The 20,089-nt window shown below is 42.8% G+C and overlaps 1 protein-coding gene across 3 annotated transcripts; it reads right to left on the reverse strand.

Annotated features, from left to right (window-relative positions):
• Positions 1-8,236: 8,236 nt before the first annotated feature.
• LOC109894529 (rho GTPase-activating protein 11A-like) lies at positions 8,237-17,672 on the reverse strand. Of its 3 annotated transcripts, XM_020488087.2 has the most exons (12): positions 16,927-17,672; positions 15,047-15,114; positions 14,811-14,907; positions 14,458-14,714; positions 14,189-14,352; positions 13,941-14,081; positions 13,704-13,778; positions 13,127-13,300; positions 12,887-13,025; positions 12,538-12,646; positions 11,523-11,640; positions 8,237-11,385 (listed from the first exon to the last, which is right to left on the reverse strand). In XM_020488087.2, the coding sequence occupies exons 1-12, from the start codon at positions 17,056-17,058 to the stop codon at positions 9,866-9,868; spliced, it is 2,994 nt and encodes a 997-aa protein (XP_020343676.1). In that variant the 5' UTR covers positions 17,059-17,672; the 3' UTR covers positions 8,237-9,865. The 3 variants fall into 3 exon arrangements, with proteins under 3 accessions (XP_020343676.1, XP_020343678.1, XP_020343679.1); XM_020488089.2 differs by lacking the exon at positions 13,704-13,778; XM_020488090.2 differs by lacking the exons at positions 8,237-11,385; positions 11,523-11,640 and having other exon boundaries at positions 11,922-12,646; positions 16,927-17,669.
• Between the last annotated feature and the right edge of the window lie 2,417 nt (positions 17,673-20,089).

A 20,089-nucleotide genomic window follows, 5' to 3' on the forward strand; every position in this document is an offset into this window, starting at 1 on the left:
CCAACAAAACCCCTGAAATCTCCATCCCTAACTATAACATTTCCCGCCAAGATAGAACTGCCAAAGTGGGCGGTGTTGCAATCTCCTGCAAAAATAGCCTGCAAAGTTCTGTCTTACTATCCAGGTCTGTACACAAACAATTCGAGCTTCTACTTCGAAAAATTCACCTTTCCAGAAACAAGTCTCTCACTGTTGCCGCTTGCTATAGACCACCCTCTGCCCCCAGCTGTGCCCTCAACACCGTATGTGAATTGATTGCCCCCCATCTATCTTCTGAGCTCGTGCTACTAGGTGACCTAAACTGGGACATGCGTAATACCCCGGCCATCCTACAATCTAAGCTTGATGCCCTCAATCTCACACAAATTATCAATGAACCCACCAGGTACAACCCCAAATCCGTAAACACGGGCACCCTCATAGATATCATCCTAACTCGCCCTTCAAATACACCTCTGCTGTTTTCAATCAAGATCTCAGCGAGCACTGCCTCATTGCCTGCATCCGTAATGGGTCTGTGACCAAACGATCACCCCTCATCACTGTCAAACGCTCCCTAAAACACTTCTTTGAGCAGGCCTTTCTAATCGACCTGGCCGGGGTATCCTGGAATGACATATCCTCATCCCGTCAGTAGAGGATGCCTGGTTATTCTTTAAAAGTGCCTTCCTCACCATCTTAAATAAGCATGCCCCATTCACAAAATGTAGAACCAGGAACAGATATATCCCTTGGTTCACTCCAGACCTGACTGCCTTTGACCAGCACAAAAACATCCTGTGGCATTCTGCAACAGCATCGACCAGCCCCCGTGATGTGCAACTTTTCAGGGAAGTTAGGAACAAATATACACAGGCAGTTAGGAAAGCTAAGACTAGCTTTTTCAAACACAAATTTGCATCCTGTAGTACAAACTCAAAAAAGTTCTGGGACACTGTAAAGTCCATGGAGAATAAGAGCACCTCCTCCCAGCTTCCCATTGCTCTGAGGCTAGGAAACACCGTTACCAGCGATAAATCCACTATAATTGAGAATTTCAATAAGCATTTCTCGACGGCTGACCATGCTTTCCACCTGGCTACCCCTACCCCGGTCAACTGCACGGCACCCTCCACAGCAACCCACCAAAGCCCCTATTACTAGCCTGTTCAACTTCTCTTTGGTATCGTCTGAGATTCCCAAAGATTGGAAAGCTGCCGCGGTCATCCCCCTCTTCAAAGGGGGTGTCACTCTAGAGTCAAACTGCTTCAGACCTATATCTATCCTACCCTGTCTTTCTAAGGTCCTCGAAAGCCAAGTTAACAAACAGATTACCGACCATTTCGAATCCCACCGTACATTCTCCGCTACGCAATCTGGTTTCAGAGCTGGTCATGGGTGCACCTCAGCCATGCTCAAGGTCCTAAACGACATAATAACCGCCATCGATAAGAGACATTACTGTGCAGCCGTATTCATCAACCTGGCCAAGGCTTTCGACTCTGTCAATCACCACATTCTTATTGGCAGACTCGACAGCCTTGGTTTCTCAAATGATTGCCTCGCCTGGTTTACCAACTACTTCTCTGATAGAGTTGAGTGTGTCAAATCGGAAGGCCTGTTGTCCGGACCATTGGCAGTCTCTATGGGGGTGCCACAGGGTTCAATTCTAGGGCCGACTCTCTTCTCTGTATATATCAATGATGCAGCTCTTGCTGCTGGTAATTCTCTGATCCACCTCTACGCAGACGACACCATTCTGTATACTTTTGGCCCCTCTTTTGACACTGTGTTAACTAACCTCCAGACGAGCTTCAATGCCATACAACTCTCCTTCCGTGGCATCCAACTGCTCTTAAATGCAAGTAAAACGAAATGCATGCTGTTCAATCGATCACTGCCCGCACCTACCCGCCCGTCCAGCATCACTACTCTGGACAGCTCTGACTTACAATACGTGAACAACTACAAATACCTAGGTGTCTGGTTAGACTGTAAACTCTCCTTCCAGACTCACATTAAGCATATTCAATCCAAAATTAAATCTAGAATCGAATCTTCCCACATTGCAACAAAGCATCCTTCACTCATGCTGCCAAACATACCCTCGTAAAACTGACCATCCTCCCGATCCTCGACTTCAGCGATGTCATTTATAAAATAGCCTCCAACACCCTACTCAACAAATTGGGTGCAGTCTATCACAGTGCCATCAGTTTGGTTACCAAAGCCCCATACACTACCCACCACTGTGACCTGTATGCTCTCGTTGGTTGGCCCTCACTTCATATTGACCATAGCAGCACCCACTCGTAGCACGCGCTCCAGCAGGTATATCTCACTGGTCACCCCCAAATCCAATTCCTCCTTTGGTCGCCTTTCCATCCAGTTCTCTGCTGCCAATGACTGGAACGAACTGCAAAAATCACCAGCTGTCAGAGCAGCTCACAGATCACTGCACCTGTACATAGCCCATCTGTCTACCTCATCCCCATACTGTATTTATTTATTTTGCTCCTTTGCACCCCAGTATCTTTACTTGCACATTCATCATCTGCACATCTACCATTCCAGTGTTTAATTGCTATATTGTAATTACTTCGCCATTATGGCCTATTTATTGCCTTAACTCCCTTATCTTACCTCATTTGCACTCACTGTATATATACTTTTTGGTTTCTTTTTTCTATTGTATTATTGACTATGTTTTGTTTATTCCACATGTAACTCTGCGTTGTTGTGTGTGTCAAATGTCTATGCTTTATATTGGCCAGGTCGCAGTTGCAAATGAGAACTTGTTCTCAACTAGCCTACCTGGTTAAATAAAGGTGAAATAAAAAAAGTTCTAATTTAAAATAAGACTAAGGTTGCCAAATGTGTAAAAAAGTCAATGGGTCTGAATACTTTGTTAATGCACTATTCCGGACATTTTTATTATGTGTTTATTGTTTTGTATTTACAGGCATTACTGCACTGTTGGACCTGCAAACACAAGCATTTCAGTGCATCTGTATGAGACCAATACACTTTGATTTGATTCATCCCTTTTGGGGATGCCTATTGATACAGTGCCATGTGATAGGACTGTAGGCTATAAGAAAGTTTACCACAAATAGGCTAACAATGCATGTGGCCCAACTGGATTGCACGCTACCATTTATTGATTCAATTTATAATGACAGAGCTAGTTTTGGCAATATATTCATGAGAAGTAAATGGTAGACTCTGAATAAATTGATCACATTTCATAGCATAGGCATAGTTCCACAAGACTAAATTGCAGTTAAATTCATTTTCCAATAGAATAAACGTATTTACTGAATTATTCAAACTTTCCCCAATCCAATCATGATATTAGCATTTTAGGCTAGGTAGTATGGGGTGTGTTAATACGAAATGTATCATGTTCTGTATCCTGAAATTATAATTTCAGTGACCTGTTCCCGATTTGGAGAAATACAAAATTTAAAAAAAGATTTGTATTTATTTGGATGCATTATTTTGCCAAAACCCAAATTGTTATTTACGATTGCGAAACGAATAAGCCACAAAACATTAGGTTAAATTAAATCACAAAATGTTCTGACCGAAGTGTTTGTCACCTGTCTCGCCAAATTGAGAAATGTTTGATTTCAATTAGACGTATGTTTAGCCTTATAGAAAACAGACAAAAGTTGATTTTTTTTAGCTCTTGCTTAGTGCGTTGGAAACTGTCATGGACACGTGTGCTGTAAAGAAATGCTGAGAAATGAGCATGGCGTTTGAATATCTATTAGAGAAAAGCCCGACACACCCCACGGCAAAAATGGATTGTTTCGAAATGAAAACATAAGCCCCACAAGACAAGTCACATTTTATTCCTGACATTTCCGCCTATAGACTCCTTTGTCTCACTTGATTCCCGTCCATTTACACCTTTTAAGACCGTTTCATAAACAGTACTTTTAATGATTATGGGGCAAAGACAGTGCGTCAATATGTTATGTTTAAGCTTTAGTAGGCCTATAGTTTAGAGCCTACACGTTGTTGAGGACAGGAACGATCCATATTTCACCTTGGCAAATAAACTGCTAGCTATGCATCTTAGAATATAAAAATAAAACAAATGTGTTTTTCTATCGGATAAACCAGTCACAGTAATCTACACCTTTGATTATTTTAGGAAACTTTACTTCATATTCGGTAGTCAGGCGTTTTCCTGAGGCATATATATCCACACCCGTGTGCCAAATGACTGGCACAGCGCCTACGCTGAAGGTCTGCACAGGATATGTTGAGTTCTGAAAGGAGTGGATTTGTTGATTAGGCCATGTTTGTAGTTATAACCGTAATCCTGAGTATTTCCACTCTGTTGCTCGTCAGAGTAGTGCATTATTTGTAGGTCTACTGGCCCCATCTGCGCAACACATGGTTGGCGGCCAATATTCGCAGCAACGTCAACATAATGCAAAGCCATGATAATATAAAGGGCTTTCAAACAAAAAGACATGCAGCGCACATTACGATTGTGCACAGGACTGTGGTGAATGTGGTGTGAAGGCAATTAATTGACGTGCCAGCAATGCGATGGTATTCCTATTGCTGAATCAATTCAATTAGTTGACAAGACCTCGTCAGGATGCATTGTGTGCAATTATTATTTTCAGATTTAACACGCCATCATGGCTTGATAGCCTACTGATAATCTAAACTAGTGAAAAATGGTCTCCCCTTTTAACCCAAATTAGTCTCAAATAATAAAACAATCTACAAATGTCTATTTTTAATTGGATAACAGACCACATAGCTGATGTGTGTAGTGGGTCGTTAGGGACATCTTATGCACTACATATGCACTTTATCCAGGATTTTTATTCCAGATAGTGACCATTGCGCAGTATTCAATCATATCCACATATCCCCTCCCCTCTGTCTATAATGTTTGAGGTCTAAACACCTAAATAACAACTATAGTTTATTTATTGATGTCCTCATGAATATTCCATGACCAGTGCTAAATGTGTGCAGTGGTAAAGGTCATTTGCCTGAGGTTATCAGACAAGCTTTTGATTCAACTGAGAGGAATAGTGATATCATGTTGATCAAATTTTGTTATCCAAATTCCGTTACATTCCTATGGATCAATAGTGATATGCCTTCACAAGCTTCTCTTTACCTTGTAGGTGAGAGTAGTGTCAGCCTGTGGCACAGACATTCTCAAAAAGACAGACAGGGCACCATCTGCTGGATTAAGCAGTCACATAAATCACAGACAAATCTCATATGAAATACAGTAGTGCTGCTACACTGAACAAAAATATAAACACAACATGTAAAGTGTTGGTCCCATGTTTCATGAGCTGAAATAAAAGATCCCAGAAATATGCACAAAAATCACATTTCTCTTTAATTTTGTGCACAAATTTGTTTACATCCCTGTTAGTGAGGATTTCTCATTTGCCAAGATTATCCAGCCACCTGACGGGTGTGGCATATCAAGAAGCTGATTAAACAGCATGATCGTTACACAGGTGCACCTTGTGCCTGGAACAATAAAAGGCCACTCTAAATAAAATGTGCAGTTTTGTCACAAAACAGATGTCTAGTTTTGTTTAAATCTTATGAACTTGAATATACTCTCTTTTTTTCTAAGCAATTTATGTTGGCTAACAAACTAGTCGGCAATGCGTCTCTCGCTTCTCTTCACCGTCTATCGCTTAGTAATGTTCATTCTACCTTTCTTAGGGTAAGGGCCAATGCTCCAATTGTTTTCTTTGTCTATATGTCTATTTAGAAAGCAATACGCTACGATATGGACTGGTCATTGGGTTTGATTTTCTACTGCACTGTGCAGTTTGGGTTTTGCATTATATTGTTAATGTTTACTCAGTTCTAGCACCAGGGATATTTTTTCTACATGTGCACATAGCAATATAGCAACAATACCTGACAGGGATAACCAATACAGAACTGCCAAATGAACAGATGTTTTACCAATGGCATTATCAAATGTCTGGAATGATCACCTGATGCCACCACATAGTCACTTTCATAGCATATTGTGGTCCAAATTGTTGTTCCACCATTTTTATATACTCCAAAATGTATACTGAACAAAAATATAAAACGCAACATGAAAAGTATTGGTCCCATGTGTCATGAGCTGAAATAAAAATGATCCCAGAAATGTTCCATATGCAAAAAAAGCTTTTGTCAATTTTGTTTACATCCATTAGTGATCATGTCTCCTTTGCCAGATAAACCATCCACCTGACAGGTGTGGCATATGAAGAAGCTGATTAAACAGCATTTAAAGGTATCCTGACCAACAGATGCATCTCTGTATTCCCAGTAATGTGAGATCAATAGATTAGGGTCTAATTCATTTATTTCAATTGACCAATTTCCTTATATGAACATTAAAAAAAATATATTGCATGTTGCATTTATATTTTTGTTCAGTATACATTGCAGCTGCCCCAACAAGTGATTTTAGTACACCCCCTTCTGGAAGTAAGTTGCAATTACCAGAGGTGATTGGCTCGATTCAGCCTCTGGACAATTCTTCATGAAGGATGGTCAGGTGGCCAAACAGTTTTAACATTTGACTAAAACAATCATGTCAAACCTTTCATTATTTACATGATCACATCTCTCTATTATGCATGGGAATAGTTTGGAACAGATTTCCAAAACTTCTAATCACGTGGAATGGATTTACTGTTTTTTTTAAATGCGTCTTTTAAAATCTACCAGTTTGGGAACTCTGCCCTATATGATATGTCCTAAACAGCATGTGTGCAGACAGTATTATGAATTGTTCCCAAGTTAAGAAAAACATATTTTTCTACACTGCTCAAAAAAATTAAGGGAACACTAAAATAACACATCCTAAATCTGAATGAATGAAATATTCTTATTAAATACTTTTTTCTTTACATAGTTGAATGTGCTGACAACAAAATCACACAAAAATTACCAATGGAAATCAAATTTATCAACCCATGGAGGTCTGGATTTGGAGTGTGTGGTGTGGCCTCCACATGCCTGTATGACCTCCCTACAACGCCTGGGCATGCTCCTGATGAGGTGGCGGATGGTCTCCTGAGGGATCTCCTCCCAGACCTGGACTAAAGCATCCGCCAACTCCTGGACAGTCTGTGGTGCAACGTGGCATTGGTGGATGGAGCGAGACATTATGTCCCAGATGTGCTCAATTGGATTCAGGTCTGGGGAACGGGCGGGCCAGTCCATAGCATCAATGCCTTCCACTTGCAGGATCTGCTGACACACTCCAGCCACATGAGGTCTAGCATTGTCTTGCATTAGGAGGAACCCAGGGCCAACCGCACCAGCATATGGTCTCACAAGGGGTCTGAGGATCTCATCTCGGTACCTAATGGCAGTCAAGGCTAACTCTGGCGAGCACATGGAGGGCTGTGCGGCCCCCCAAAGAAATGCTACCCCACACCATGACTGACCCACTGCCAAACCGGTCATGCTGGAGGATGTTGCAGGCAGCAGAACGTTCTCCACGGCGTCTCCAGACTGCCACATGTGCTCAGTGTGAACCTGCTTTCATCTGTGAAGAGCACAGGGCGCCAGTGGCGAATTTGCCAATCTTGGTGTTCTCTGGCAAATGCCAAACGTCTTGCATGGTGTTGGGCTGTAAGCTCAACCCCTGCCTGTGGACGTCGGGCTCTCATGGAGTCTGTTTCTGACCGTTTGAGCAGACACATGCACATTTGTGGCCTGCTGGAGGTCATTTTGCAGTGCTCTGGCAGTGCTCCTCCTTGCACAAAGGCGGAGGTAGCAGTCCTGCTGCTGGGTTGTTGCCCTCCTACGGCCTCCTCCACGTCTCCTGATGTACTGGCCTGTCTCCAGGTAGCGCCTCCATGCTCAGGACACTACGCTGACAGACACAGCAAACCTTCTTGCCACAGCTCGCATTGATGTTCCATCCTGGATGAGCTGCACTACCTGAGCCACTTGTGTGGGTTGTAGACTCCGTCTCATGCTACCACTAGAGTGAAAGCACCGCCAGCATTCAAAAGTGACCAAAATATCAGCCAGGAAGCATAGAAACTGAGAAGTGGTCTGTGGTCACCACCTGCAGAACCACTCCTTTATTGGGGGTGTCTTGCTAATTGCCTATAATTTCCACCTGTTGTCTATTCCATTTGCACAACAGCATGTGAAATTTATTGTCAATCAGTGTTGCTTCCTAAGTGGACAGTTTGACTTCACAGAAGTGTGATTGACTTGGAGTGACATTGTGTTGTTTAAGTGTTCCCTTTATTTTTTTGAGCAGTGTATTTAACAAAAATGACAAGTTTTGAAATGGTCAGACTGCAATACAGAGGTGCTTTAAATAAATACGGCTTGACAAGTTTTATTCATAAATTCCCCCCCTGAAGGTGTCTTGGTCAGTTCACATGTTTAATCCAAAGCAAATTAACACAGTAATTATAGAAAATAAAAGCAGGGAAACAGTTTCATAGACCTTTACCAAATTAGGACCGCAATGAAAAAATAAATAAAAGCAAAAATAAAACCTTCACGGGCAAATTTGGCACTTCTAACATCTGGGTTGTTATGAAGTCTTACAGTTTGTGTAACTTCATGATTTCATGTATATTGACTGTTTAGTGATGCGCAAAACCAGATTATTTACTGACTAATAAAATAAATGGACAGTCATTTTCAGCTATCGATATAACCCATCTAGTTCTGATCATATGTTGATCGGTTGTCTTCGTCTAATAACATCTGTAAATAAATAGACGCTCAAAAACCTACAGATATGTATAGCTAGTTTACATCCATGTGTTTCTGTTGTTCAAGGCTCAAATTGCCATGATTCCATTTGGCAAAACCACTCCCACCACCAACAAAGTTGCAGCTCCAAATAGACTAGATTCTCATTAGTTCCAATAGGCCTAATATTGTTAGATGGTTGCTAAGGCTATATTTGGCAGCTATTGTTGAGCACACTACTTCCAATGGAACAGGGTTAGCTACTTAGCTAGCATTGCTAATGTCAGCACAAAATATACAGGCTTAAATGAGAGACTAGGATTCCATAGTGCTTTGCTTGTAAATGTCATAATTAATGTGTTGTAACAGGCCTACATGTTGTTTAAGACAGTAGCTAAGATTAAACTCAGCTGTTATGGTTGCAAAAACCTATTTCGGATGTAGCAGTCAGGCTAGCTAGAATGCTAGCTAACCATCAGATACAGTAACTTATGCTTAGCATTCGTTAGCATCTAAATGCAGTTGATTGGTGACAGTGGGATGAACATATATTCAGCATGATATACATGCAAGCATTATAATATGAAATGCACTCAGATGAAGCTTGTAAAGCTAACTGTCGACTAGATGGAGCATTGCATCCTGGTAGGTGAAACGCAACCTGGGAATTGCAGTATACTGTAGATGAGGGCAGTGCAGAAGCTTAAATGACAAAAACTAGGAATCATGCAGTATGACAGACAAATTAGTTTCAGATCTTATGGTGGGGCATATACGAACAGCATAATAACTGGTTATAAAGTGGTGTTGCCCTTTAACTCTAACACCTTCAAGCCATACACCCAACCGTTCAGCAATTGCCTTTCACACTAGTCTAACAGACTACAAACACCTTAAAAAAAAAAAACACATTCCTTTACACTGATATGCATGTGCAAAACTCTCTTACCAACAGAGTAAACTAGTAAGGCAATGCAACAGATCAGTCACCCCAAGCACTCAAAGAACAGCATCTAAGAAGCAAAATAAATTAAATCCCTGAAAACAACTGAAGACACAAAAATTGAGGGAATGTTTTGAAGCTATACAATGAGACAGTATATATATCCAGATAGGGAGACCTGCATAGTGAAGGGTGAGTTCTACTAGACTAGAGGTCTATGGGCTTGGTGGCTGACAGCAGTCTGCCCTCGTTGAGGAGGTTCCTGGGGGAGCCTCTGTAGTAATACACATCCTTCTCAGCCACCTGTTGTACCACAGACCTCTCACCTTCACCTCCTGGGTCTTTAACAGGTGTCACACCTTTGGTCTTCAGTTGTACCTTGTTGGTCACATCGCTTAGAGTGTAATTCCTGGGTTTGCCGGCGATGCTGGCTGGCTTCTTGGGTGGGACTGGAGGAGAGCAGGTTTTTGTGGAGCGGACCTTGTCAAGTGTGGGGCCTCCCTGAACGTTTGGCTGGCGCTGAGCCCCAGCAGACAGGCCACTCTCCAGGCTGACAGCCTCTCCCACAGGGATGGTGGTTATCTGGCTGGAGGAGGTGATACCAGCCAGGACAGGCCACCTGTCCCCCAGCAAGGAGTTGATCCTGCGGATAGACTGACGCACAGGAGTACGCTGGAACTTGAGGGGGGACCTGACTGCTTTGGCCTGTGATTTGGGTGAACACAGGGTGAGCTTATTGAAGCTCTGGATGTGGTCTACCACCCTTAGCCTGCGGGTCTCCAGGATGCCTGGGGAAGGCAGCTCCAACGGCTGCTGTTCCTGCCTCTGGGGGTGGGAACTGGGTTCTGGGGATGCCATAGCCTCAACATGTACCATTACAGGCACTGTACCCAGAGGGGGAAGAGGGGTCTTGAGCTCCTGAAAGTACTCCAGCCCTGAAGCTCTGTATGGAGTGGACTGGACCCCAGCAGCAATGCTGCGTGTGAAGTGAGCAGGGCTCTGGATGTCCAGGGCATCGATCAGCTTGCTGCAGTTCACCTGCTCAGCCACAGTATCTGCCTCTCCCGCTATAGACCTGTCACCAGCACACAGTGACCAGTCACAGGCCTTCTCTGACAGACTGCCACATCCTCCCACTTCAAACAGGGCACTATCTATATACAAGGGAGACAGAGGAACAAACTCAATCTGACCAAATGTGATGTTCTGGTCATCAGCCAGATGCCTCCAAGGAGTAGGCATGCCAGAACGCTCTTTGTTTGGTGACACACCTTTGAGTGTAGAAGATTCAGAAGGAGTTGAATCTGTTGAATCGGTTTGAGTGTTCTCAGGCTGTGTTGCCTTGCCCCCTTCAGAGGGGGCACAGTCATCCCTCAGTACTCCCTGTAGGTCGCTGCCGGACTCAGTGAAGGCTCTTTTGATCTTGAGCAGGGTGGGCCTGGTCAGAGTCTGGCTGAATGAGCACTCACTCTCGAGGCTCTCAGCTCTGGAGGCACAGCACAGCTTCTTGGGGAAGCTGGCCACCATGGGGGGCTTGGCCACCACGATGGCAGGCTCAGAGTAGTAGTTGTTCTTCAGACACATGTTAATGGGGGTGTCGGTGAAGCAGCCTCCGCTGAAGACATGGCCCTCGTCAGGGGTCTCCCCACTCCAAGACGTCCGGAGGGCACTGCCGTCACACTGGGGGGTTAGCAGGTTGTCCTCTGACTTACTGTAAAACTTGGAGCCTGTGGAGCAGTGGGCATTAGCAGACATCACTTCCCACAAGGGACAACAAACACTGATCCATTTCATGCATTACTTTAGCACAAATTATGAAAGTACATTATAAATAATGTTAGTAGGTTTTTAAAAAGCGACTCACCCTTTGAGGCACTCTTGTTTCGCAAAACAGTAGGGCTAAATTTGGCGTCTTTGAAGCAAAAACTGGTGGTGCTCTCTGGAGTGGCAAGTCGCCAACCAATGAACTCTGAACCCTCTCTCTGAATCGCCAGCATGGAATAAGAAATTACATTGTTGGGATGGAGTCATGTACTTTTTAGTTAATCATATAATGTTGCCTTACACTAAAACCTTGTTAAGTTATGTGAAATATTTTCTTAACTCTTCTTGAACTGCACTGTTGGTTAAGGGCTTGTAAGTAAGCATTTCATAGTAAAGACTTGTATTATTCAGCGCATGTGACAAATAAAGTTGTTTTGAAAATCTGATGCATCATAATTTAAGGGTCTTCGGTGTATGGTAAAAAGTTACTCAGATGAAATTAGTGTTGGTCAATATTGTTTTATTAAATTGCAAATATACATCAGTATGCGCATTATAAAGTGGCCCATGCATAAACCAAGTTACAGTTCAGTATAGGTAAATATAATATTTGGTTAATATATTAAAGTCTTAAAATGTTAGATTTCACTTATATTAAATATTTCAGATCCTAGAATTGAGAATACAAACATCTTGGTTCACTAGTTTATCAGTATCAACATTCCATTAAATGTTACAGAACAGTCATGCAAAAATAACGGAATTCTCGCCTTGAAAACAAGAACGTTTGATTTACGTCAAGTAGAAGCTCACAACCTCAAAATGGTCTCCAGTCAATTTATTAACTGAGCATGCATTACTGAAAGTAAACATATGCCCAAACTGTTATAAAATCAACAGCCAAAAAAAAAGAACCTAAAAAGATTAGAAATAAGTGCTACTGTGCAAAATTGTACCCCAAGCATAAATGTAGATGATTTATTCTGATTAATACAATTAGTCAATTTGCTAAGGGGGGGGGGGTCATCGTCAAGACTGGGATTGAGAGCAGTCTTTTCCTCCCATTTGAGGGGCAGATAATCAGTGTGAGGTCATACATGGGTATCTGCACTTACAGGATCTCTGCTGCTCTTGCCCAGGCTGAAGCGAAGGCGCAGGGACTTGCGAACATTTTCTTTCTTGGTGACCTTGGGAGAGAAGCAACCAGCCTTCCCTGACTCTACTCTGAAAAACAGCCAAGAACATACTGTTTCAACCATTGTCAAGTTATAAATATTATACAATATAAACATTTAATAAGAAGGCCTCTCCTCCGATGCAACAGAGAGAAGTGTGACATGAAAAAGTTGGTGTATTTGAGATCGTTATCAGCTTAGACATAAGTTGTCATCTGCTTGAGCAATACATTTTCAATTCCACATAGGATCAGGAAATAGCCTTTGATAAACCATATGATGTATGTACCTGTCGACAAAATGTCGGCGACTCAGTCGTTTGCTCTTTCTCCTTGCAGAGCTGGCAGACTGCCCGCTGGACCTCCCAACTAAGGCCAAAGCATTATGGGAGGAGTCGAGGGATTTTGAGGCACTTGGGTCAAGGTATCCTGAAAAACGGGAGCAACACACTCAATGCACATGAATACTTTTTTAGTAAAAAATGTAAAAAACTTTGATTAAATACAGCTGTGAGTCCTTGTGGAGTTACCTGGTCCAGGAGTGGAGCTTCCACCGAACAGAGAATTAGGAAATAATTCTACACCAAGGTTATTTTTGATGGATCGCCGTTTCTTGTTGGAGAATCCATAACTATGACCAGATTCCAAAGGAATTTCTCTCTTGGAGCTGGGAGTAATTATCACAGGAGTTGCAGAAGAAAAGACTGGTGGGGTAAAAAATAAAAAAAATCACAAGAATGAATTCACTATTAGGTCATAGTCTCCCACAGATAAATATTCAGAACAGCTGAAATAATTAGCTAAAATTCTTGATTAGCGTCGATTAAGAAAATTAAAGCCAAAAACAAGCACACAGACAGAGTAGGCAAGACAATTTGGGCAGGCATCAAATCAGTAATGTAATAGCGGGGAAAAAAACTACGCATTCACTACATAAGCGCAAATGAAAAGAAAATCTGAAAACAAATTTAAATTAAGAGTTGCATTTCTGTGAAAGACAAGCAGCTGATTCCATGTTGCAGGCTGGATTAAATGAATGTGTCAGAGCTACGGGGCATTGATGCTCTCATTCGACGGCAGGAGGCGAAACATGACCTCGGTACCTACCATATCTGTCTGACTGGGGAGTATTTGTGGGTGTTCTATTTGTTTTTAACTTATTCAGAGCTCCATTGACCATATCTGCAATGCAAAAACCATTCCATATCTTGAAATTCAATGGAGATTTACAGAGGAGGAAGAATAAGCCTATAACATTGGATCGTTTAATATAATTTCAAAGACAACCCAATGCTGGAAAAAAAATATATATTCTACGAGCAATGTTCATCCAGGGTATCTTACCCCCTAGACTGCGCCTGCATCTCCTCTTGGCCCCTGAATTTGTGTCCAAGTCCTCTAGTCGCTCAAGAGTAGGGAACAGAACATCTGCCTCACAGCCCAGCATGGCTGGAATCTTCTCCAAGATGAACTGAGGTACCACACCTACCACACAGAGACACATTTAGACACAGTTTGCTATGAACATTCCCTTTTAACTTTCAATCACCAGTTGATTGATGACACTACAATAACAAGGCTTGAACTGCTACCGAAGTCTGAAGCATGTTCTATAAGGCAGTGGACCACAGCTGCCTGTTGCTTGAGGCGTTTCTCTGTGCTGGCGTTCATCTTGTCTGCCCCGTCTCCAGCGTGTAAGAGGTTGGGAGCCAGGATCACAGACAGATTACTGCTGTCCATCTTATTCACACTACTCCTGAGAGAAAAAGCAAAACCAGATTGAGAAATAATGATTGACCAAGTCCAAAATGGTACAGTGTGAAATGATACTATTTCATGAGACAAACTTGTGAAATCATACCTTTCCGAGACTTTGTTGAGGAAGCCAAAAAAGTAACGTAGAATGCTCATGTTCCGGTCAGGCAGTACACAGGACAGCAGCAGGGTGGCATAGGTCCTGTCCTCCTTTGTGGGCAGCTGCTGGGCCTTGAGGAAGGCATCATGCAGCTCTGTAGGCATAACGGGATCCGGCAGCTCCCTAAAGAACTGCTTGACCAAGCCAGCCACATCACATGGCAGGGCAGTGGACAGGCACCTCTCACCCTTATCCAACTTCACCTGCACAGAAAAAAAACAATCCGGCCTTGTGTTTAACTATTCGAGCAGCCAGGGCCTTCCTATTCATAGCAAGGTCAATCTCCAGCCATCACTCACCCGGAGTGCTTTCAGACGAACAACAGAGCCAGACTTTCTGAACAAGCCCTCTGTATCCACATGCTCCAGCAGACTTGCACATGCATCTATGAGAAAGCTGGAGAACAAGGGGATGGGAGAAACATTAGACCAAAAAAAAAAGGACAGAGAATGTTGGCCTAACACGCACAAATGAAGGACGACAAAATATTTTGTTAGAAAGTACAAGTTCTAGCTAAGACAGGTGTTTATCTTACCATGGTATATTCGCATTCTCCACATTGTACTGCAGAAGGCTCTCCAGCGGTACACCAAACACTTTCACCTGGAAAACATGATAAAACAAGTTCATGTTTGATTTCAACAAGGAAGGCTTTGCATGGTAGCTGGTCAAATTATCCTACATAGGCCTAAGCTCACTAATAAGCTTCGACTTGGTATCCCATCCAACTTCCCGCCACGGAAATGTCTGTGAAAGGACACAAGTTTTTACATGGGATTTGTCCCCATTTAACAGAAGGCCCTGAAAGCTGTTTTACAACAGTTAGCGTTCCCCTACCCAAGGAAGTAGTTAGTAACTCATCACCTGATCAAATACAAGCTAGCGCTATGTTGTGGCTGCCAAGCGTCAAACATTCCGCTAAGTATTTTAGAGGGAGACTGGAAAATAGGTGCCTAGCTGTGCTTTTGAAAAACAACAGCCTATAGCCTACTACAGTACAATGACAGCCCTGTGCCTTTTACTTGGTACATTTTCTGCCAGTAATTTTCACCTGTCCCATGGAAAGTACAAGTTTAATGGACCAAACCAATTGCCTGAAATCAAATCAGGCTAACTGCCTAAAGGCAAGCATGTGCCTTGTACTACCGTCTCAGCACCAAGCCCAATTAAACAGTCCACTGCACTATTATGTATGCCAAATGTGTCTACTATTGTCAATCATTTGAATCATTTGCAACAATTCACTTCAAATCAAATTTTATTGGTCTTCTTCACCACACCGTGTGGGTGGACCATTTCAGTTGGTCTGTGACATGTACACGGAGGAACTTGAAGCTTTCCACCTTCTCCACTGCTGTCCCTTCGATGTGGATAGTCCACGATCATCTCCTTTGTTTTGTTGACATTGAGTGAGTTGTTTTCTCCAAAAACCACACTCCGAATGCCCTCACTTCCTCCCTGTAGGCTGTCTCGTCGTTGTTGGCAATCAAGCCCACTACTGTTGTGTTGTCTGCAAACCTGATCATTGAGTTTGTAGGCGTGCATGGCCACGCAGTTGTGGGTGAACTGGAGTACAGGAGGAGGCTGAGCACGCACCCTTGTTGGGCCCCAGTGAAGTAGAGATGTATCCTACCTTCACCCCCTGGGGTAAGCCCTTCAGAAAGTCCAGGACCCAATTGCACAGGGCGGGGTTGAGACCCAGGGCCTCCAGCTTGATAATGCTTTTGGAGGGTACTATGGTGTTGAATGCTGAGCTCTAGTCAATGAACAGCCTTCTTACAGAGGTATTCCTCTTGTCCAGATGGGATAAGGCAGTGTGATGGCGATTGCATCGTCTGTGGACCTGCGGTATGCAAACTGAAGTGGGTCTAGGGTGGCCAGTAAGATGGAGATGATATGATCCTTGACGAATCTCTCAATGCACTTCATGATGACAGAAGTGAGTGCTATGGGGATGTAGTCATTTAGTTCAGTTATCTTTGCCTTCTTGGGTACAGGAAGAATGGTGGCCATCTTGATGCACTTAACTAGCTAGTTATGAACCCCCAACACAATTCAGACGGACAGACTAATCCAACAATGAACGTGAATTACAATGACAGGCTAACAAAAGTGCTCAGACTGAATGCAAATTAGCTAGTCAGCCAGAATGGTTCTCAAAAGGACTCTTTTCACACCACTTCGTTACCATTGTTATAACCTGAGACGTGAATTATCCTAACCTGCTGCCTAAATTACACTAATCTGTTACAAAAACAAACCACTTCTGTAACAATGTTTCTAGCTACTTAGCCCACCAACTGACTCATTCAGGCACTGTTTTACAACCAAAGTTTGACAATTCGGTCTAAGAGTAACGTTAAGCATTTGAGTGTTTATCTATCTTGTAAGCTAAACAAAAATAGACTTAGTTACCTTGTTGTTAGCTGTCAACTTGCAGCTGGTGCGTGTTTTGTTTTTGTTCCAATTCTTAGTCTTTATCCCATAAGCAGTACGAAGGTGTTGCACAATAGCCAGGCGCATCACATTTCTTTCCATTACCTTCATCTTTAACTTTACAAATTACTTTCACTGTACCTTCTTAAACTTTCAACACATACTGTACCAACTTAGCCAACTTGCAGGTCTATGCTTACCTACTATTATCCCTCTTGAATCTAACGCGTCAGTATAACAGCTAAATGAGTTATCGTAACCCACGTCCGCACGTCTCCTTCCTTTTAAATCGCCAACAATTCTTTGCGTATGCCCTTCTCATTCAAAACAATCTCGCTAACTTGACATACCAAATCATTCTACACGTAACTTACAACTAGCTAGGTCGACCTAAAAGCAACCGCCGAGTCACTGCCAATTATCCAGTCCCAGCAGAATCGACCCAGCTAGGCGCGATCATTCTCATGTGACTAGCCCACGTTCGATATCATCTAACGTTAACAATTCTCATAGCTAGCTAACCATAACTCATTTATATTACCGTATGTCTAAATCTGTATTCTAGCATTTACCTGAATACATAGCTATTCTCTTGTTTTTATATAATCTGATATGCCTTAGCTAGCTATATTGCTTGCAGACTACGTTCCCCTGAAATATTTTTCGGCACATCTTTTAAACGGCAAAAGCGTTTCTACATGCCCCGCTCTGATTGGCTAGAGTGGGTTCAAAATATTAAGACCCACACAATGTTATTTTTCTTCTTCGTTGGGGTTTATCGGCTGTTGGCATCCAACATTATGGTGCATTACCGCGACCTAATGGACTGGAGTGTGGGCCAGAGACTGAGAAACTAAATCCTAACTCAGCCCCTTTTCTATTAAAACATCATACAGTAGACATATGTTAATAATTATTTAATAAATATAAGTTGACATGCAATCATAACTGACTGTGGTGCATATAAAGCACCCACAAGCTACTGTAAAAATACATGCTCCCCTGTCTCTGTTTCCTGGCAATAATCACACTTTCCTGTCAGATTATTTCCTATCATATTTAAAGTCTTACTCACCCTTAATCTTGTAACAATGGCCTCTTCTATTCTGCCCCTTCCTGCTGTCTGTTTCAATATGCTTTGCGTTGTAGTCAAGACAGACAAAGATATATAAGCAAACTTTACTAGGCATGTTGTCAACCAGCACATTACTATAGTAAGTAACCACTGGTTTCCGTTTCCTGTGTAACATCAATATGAGTAACATCAATATTGCTACATGTTCTTTTTTTTTTACAAGGGCAGACTCCATCTAACTTTGGCTTGTAGTCCATGTCTGCAATAAACTTAAATGTGAACTGAATGTTTGTTTACTGTCTGACTGTCCATTCATTATTCAGGTGTAGGGCCATCAGAAGACCTATACAATACCTTGTGTTGATTACATCAGGAGGTGCTTGACCTGAGATGTTTGGATCTTCTTGTTGATGTGCAGTGTTCACCTCCAGGTTGTGTTCACTACCCTGCTGGGCGTCAGCTGGTGCCCTGTTTACTGGCTATGTGCCAGGCTCCTCAACAGTGGGGAAATCCTCCTCTATTTCTCCGCTCTTCCACAGGTGTCACCTGTTCCTCCTGAAGACTTGTCCTGGTTCTGTCTTCACCTCATAGGACCTTTGCTCCACAGGTCTGACTACTGTGGCCCTCTGCCACCACTGTTTCTGTCCTGTGAGTGGCTGAACTCTCCCCCTGTCATCTCATTGCAGCTCTGTGAGATCCTTAGCAGAGGTGTCGTAGTACTTTGCCTGTTTCCACTGTCTTTCTTTGAACTTCTCCAGCTGACAGTTTTCCATCCCCGGTCTCAGAAGATTTTCACTCATTATAAGTAGTGTCTTTGTACGTCTTCCCATGAACACCATTGCAGGGCTGCTGTCTGTTCCTTGTGACGGGGTATTTCTGTGATCCAGCATTACCAGGTATTTGTTATTTTTATATTTCACCTTTATTTAACCAGGTAGGCTAGTTGAGAACAAGTTCTCATTTGCAACTGCGACCTGGCCAAGATAAAGCAAAGCAGTTCGACACATACAACAACACAGAGTTACACATGGAATAAACAAACATACAATCAATAATACAGTAGAAAAATATATATACAGCATGTGCAAATGAGGTAAGATAAGAGAGGTAAGGCAATAAATAGGCCATGGTGGCAAAGTAATTACAATATAGCAATTAAACACTCGAATGGTATAATGTGCAGAAGATGAATGTGCAAGTAGAGATACTGGGGTGCAAAGTAGCAAGATAAATAAATAACAGAACCGTCCAGAGAAGTGATGCTGGACGGGCGGGCAGGTGCGGGCAGCGATGGATTGAAGAGCATGCATTTAAGAGCAATTGGAGGCCATGGAAGGAGAGTTGTATGGCAGTGAAGCTCATCTGGAGGTTAGTTAACACAGTGTCCAAAGAGAGGCCAGATGTATACAGAATGGTGTTGTCTGCGTAAAGGTGGATCAAAGAATCACCAGCAGCAAGAGCGACATCATTGATGTGTACAGAGAAGAGAGTCGGCCCGAGAATTTAACCCTGTGGCACCCCCATAGAGACTGCCAGAGGTCCGGACAACAGGCCCTCCGATTTGACACACTCAACTCTAACTACTCTAGAGAAGTAGTTGGTGAACCAGGCGAGGCAATCATTTGAGAAACAAAGTCTATTGAGTCTGCCAATAAGAATGTGGTGATTGACAGAGTCGAAAGCCTTAGCCAGGTCGATGAATACGGCTGCACAGTAATGTCTCTTATCGATGGCGGTTATTATGTCGTTTAGGACCTTGAGCGTGGCTGAGGTGCACCCATGACCAGCTCTGAAACCAGATTGCATAGCGGAAAAGGTACGGTGGGATTCGAAATGGTCGGTAATCTGTTTCTTAACTTGGCTTTCGAAGACCTTAGAAAGGCAGGGTAGAATAGATATAGGTCTGTAGCATTTTTGGTCTAGAGTGTCTCCCCCTTTGAAGAGGGGCATGGCCGAGGCAGCTTTCCAATCTTTGGGAATCTCAGATGAAACGAAAGAGAGGTTGAACAGGCTAGTAATAGGGGTATTGAGAAAAACCTTTGTTATTGACCAAATACTTATTTTCCA

This window comes from Oncorhynchus kisutch, linkage group LG7, assembly GCF_002021735.2.
Source record: "Oncorhynchus kisutch isolate 150728-3 linkage group LG7, Okis_V2, whole genome shotgun sequence".
In the NCBI taxonomy this organism is placed as follows: Eukaryota; Metazoa; Chordata; class Actinopteri; order Salmoniformes; family Salmonidae; genus Oncorhynchus; species Oncorhynchus kisutch.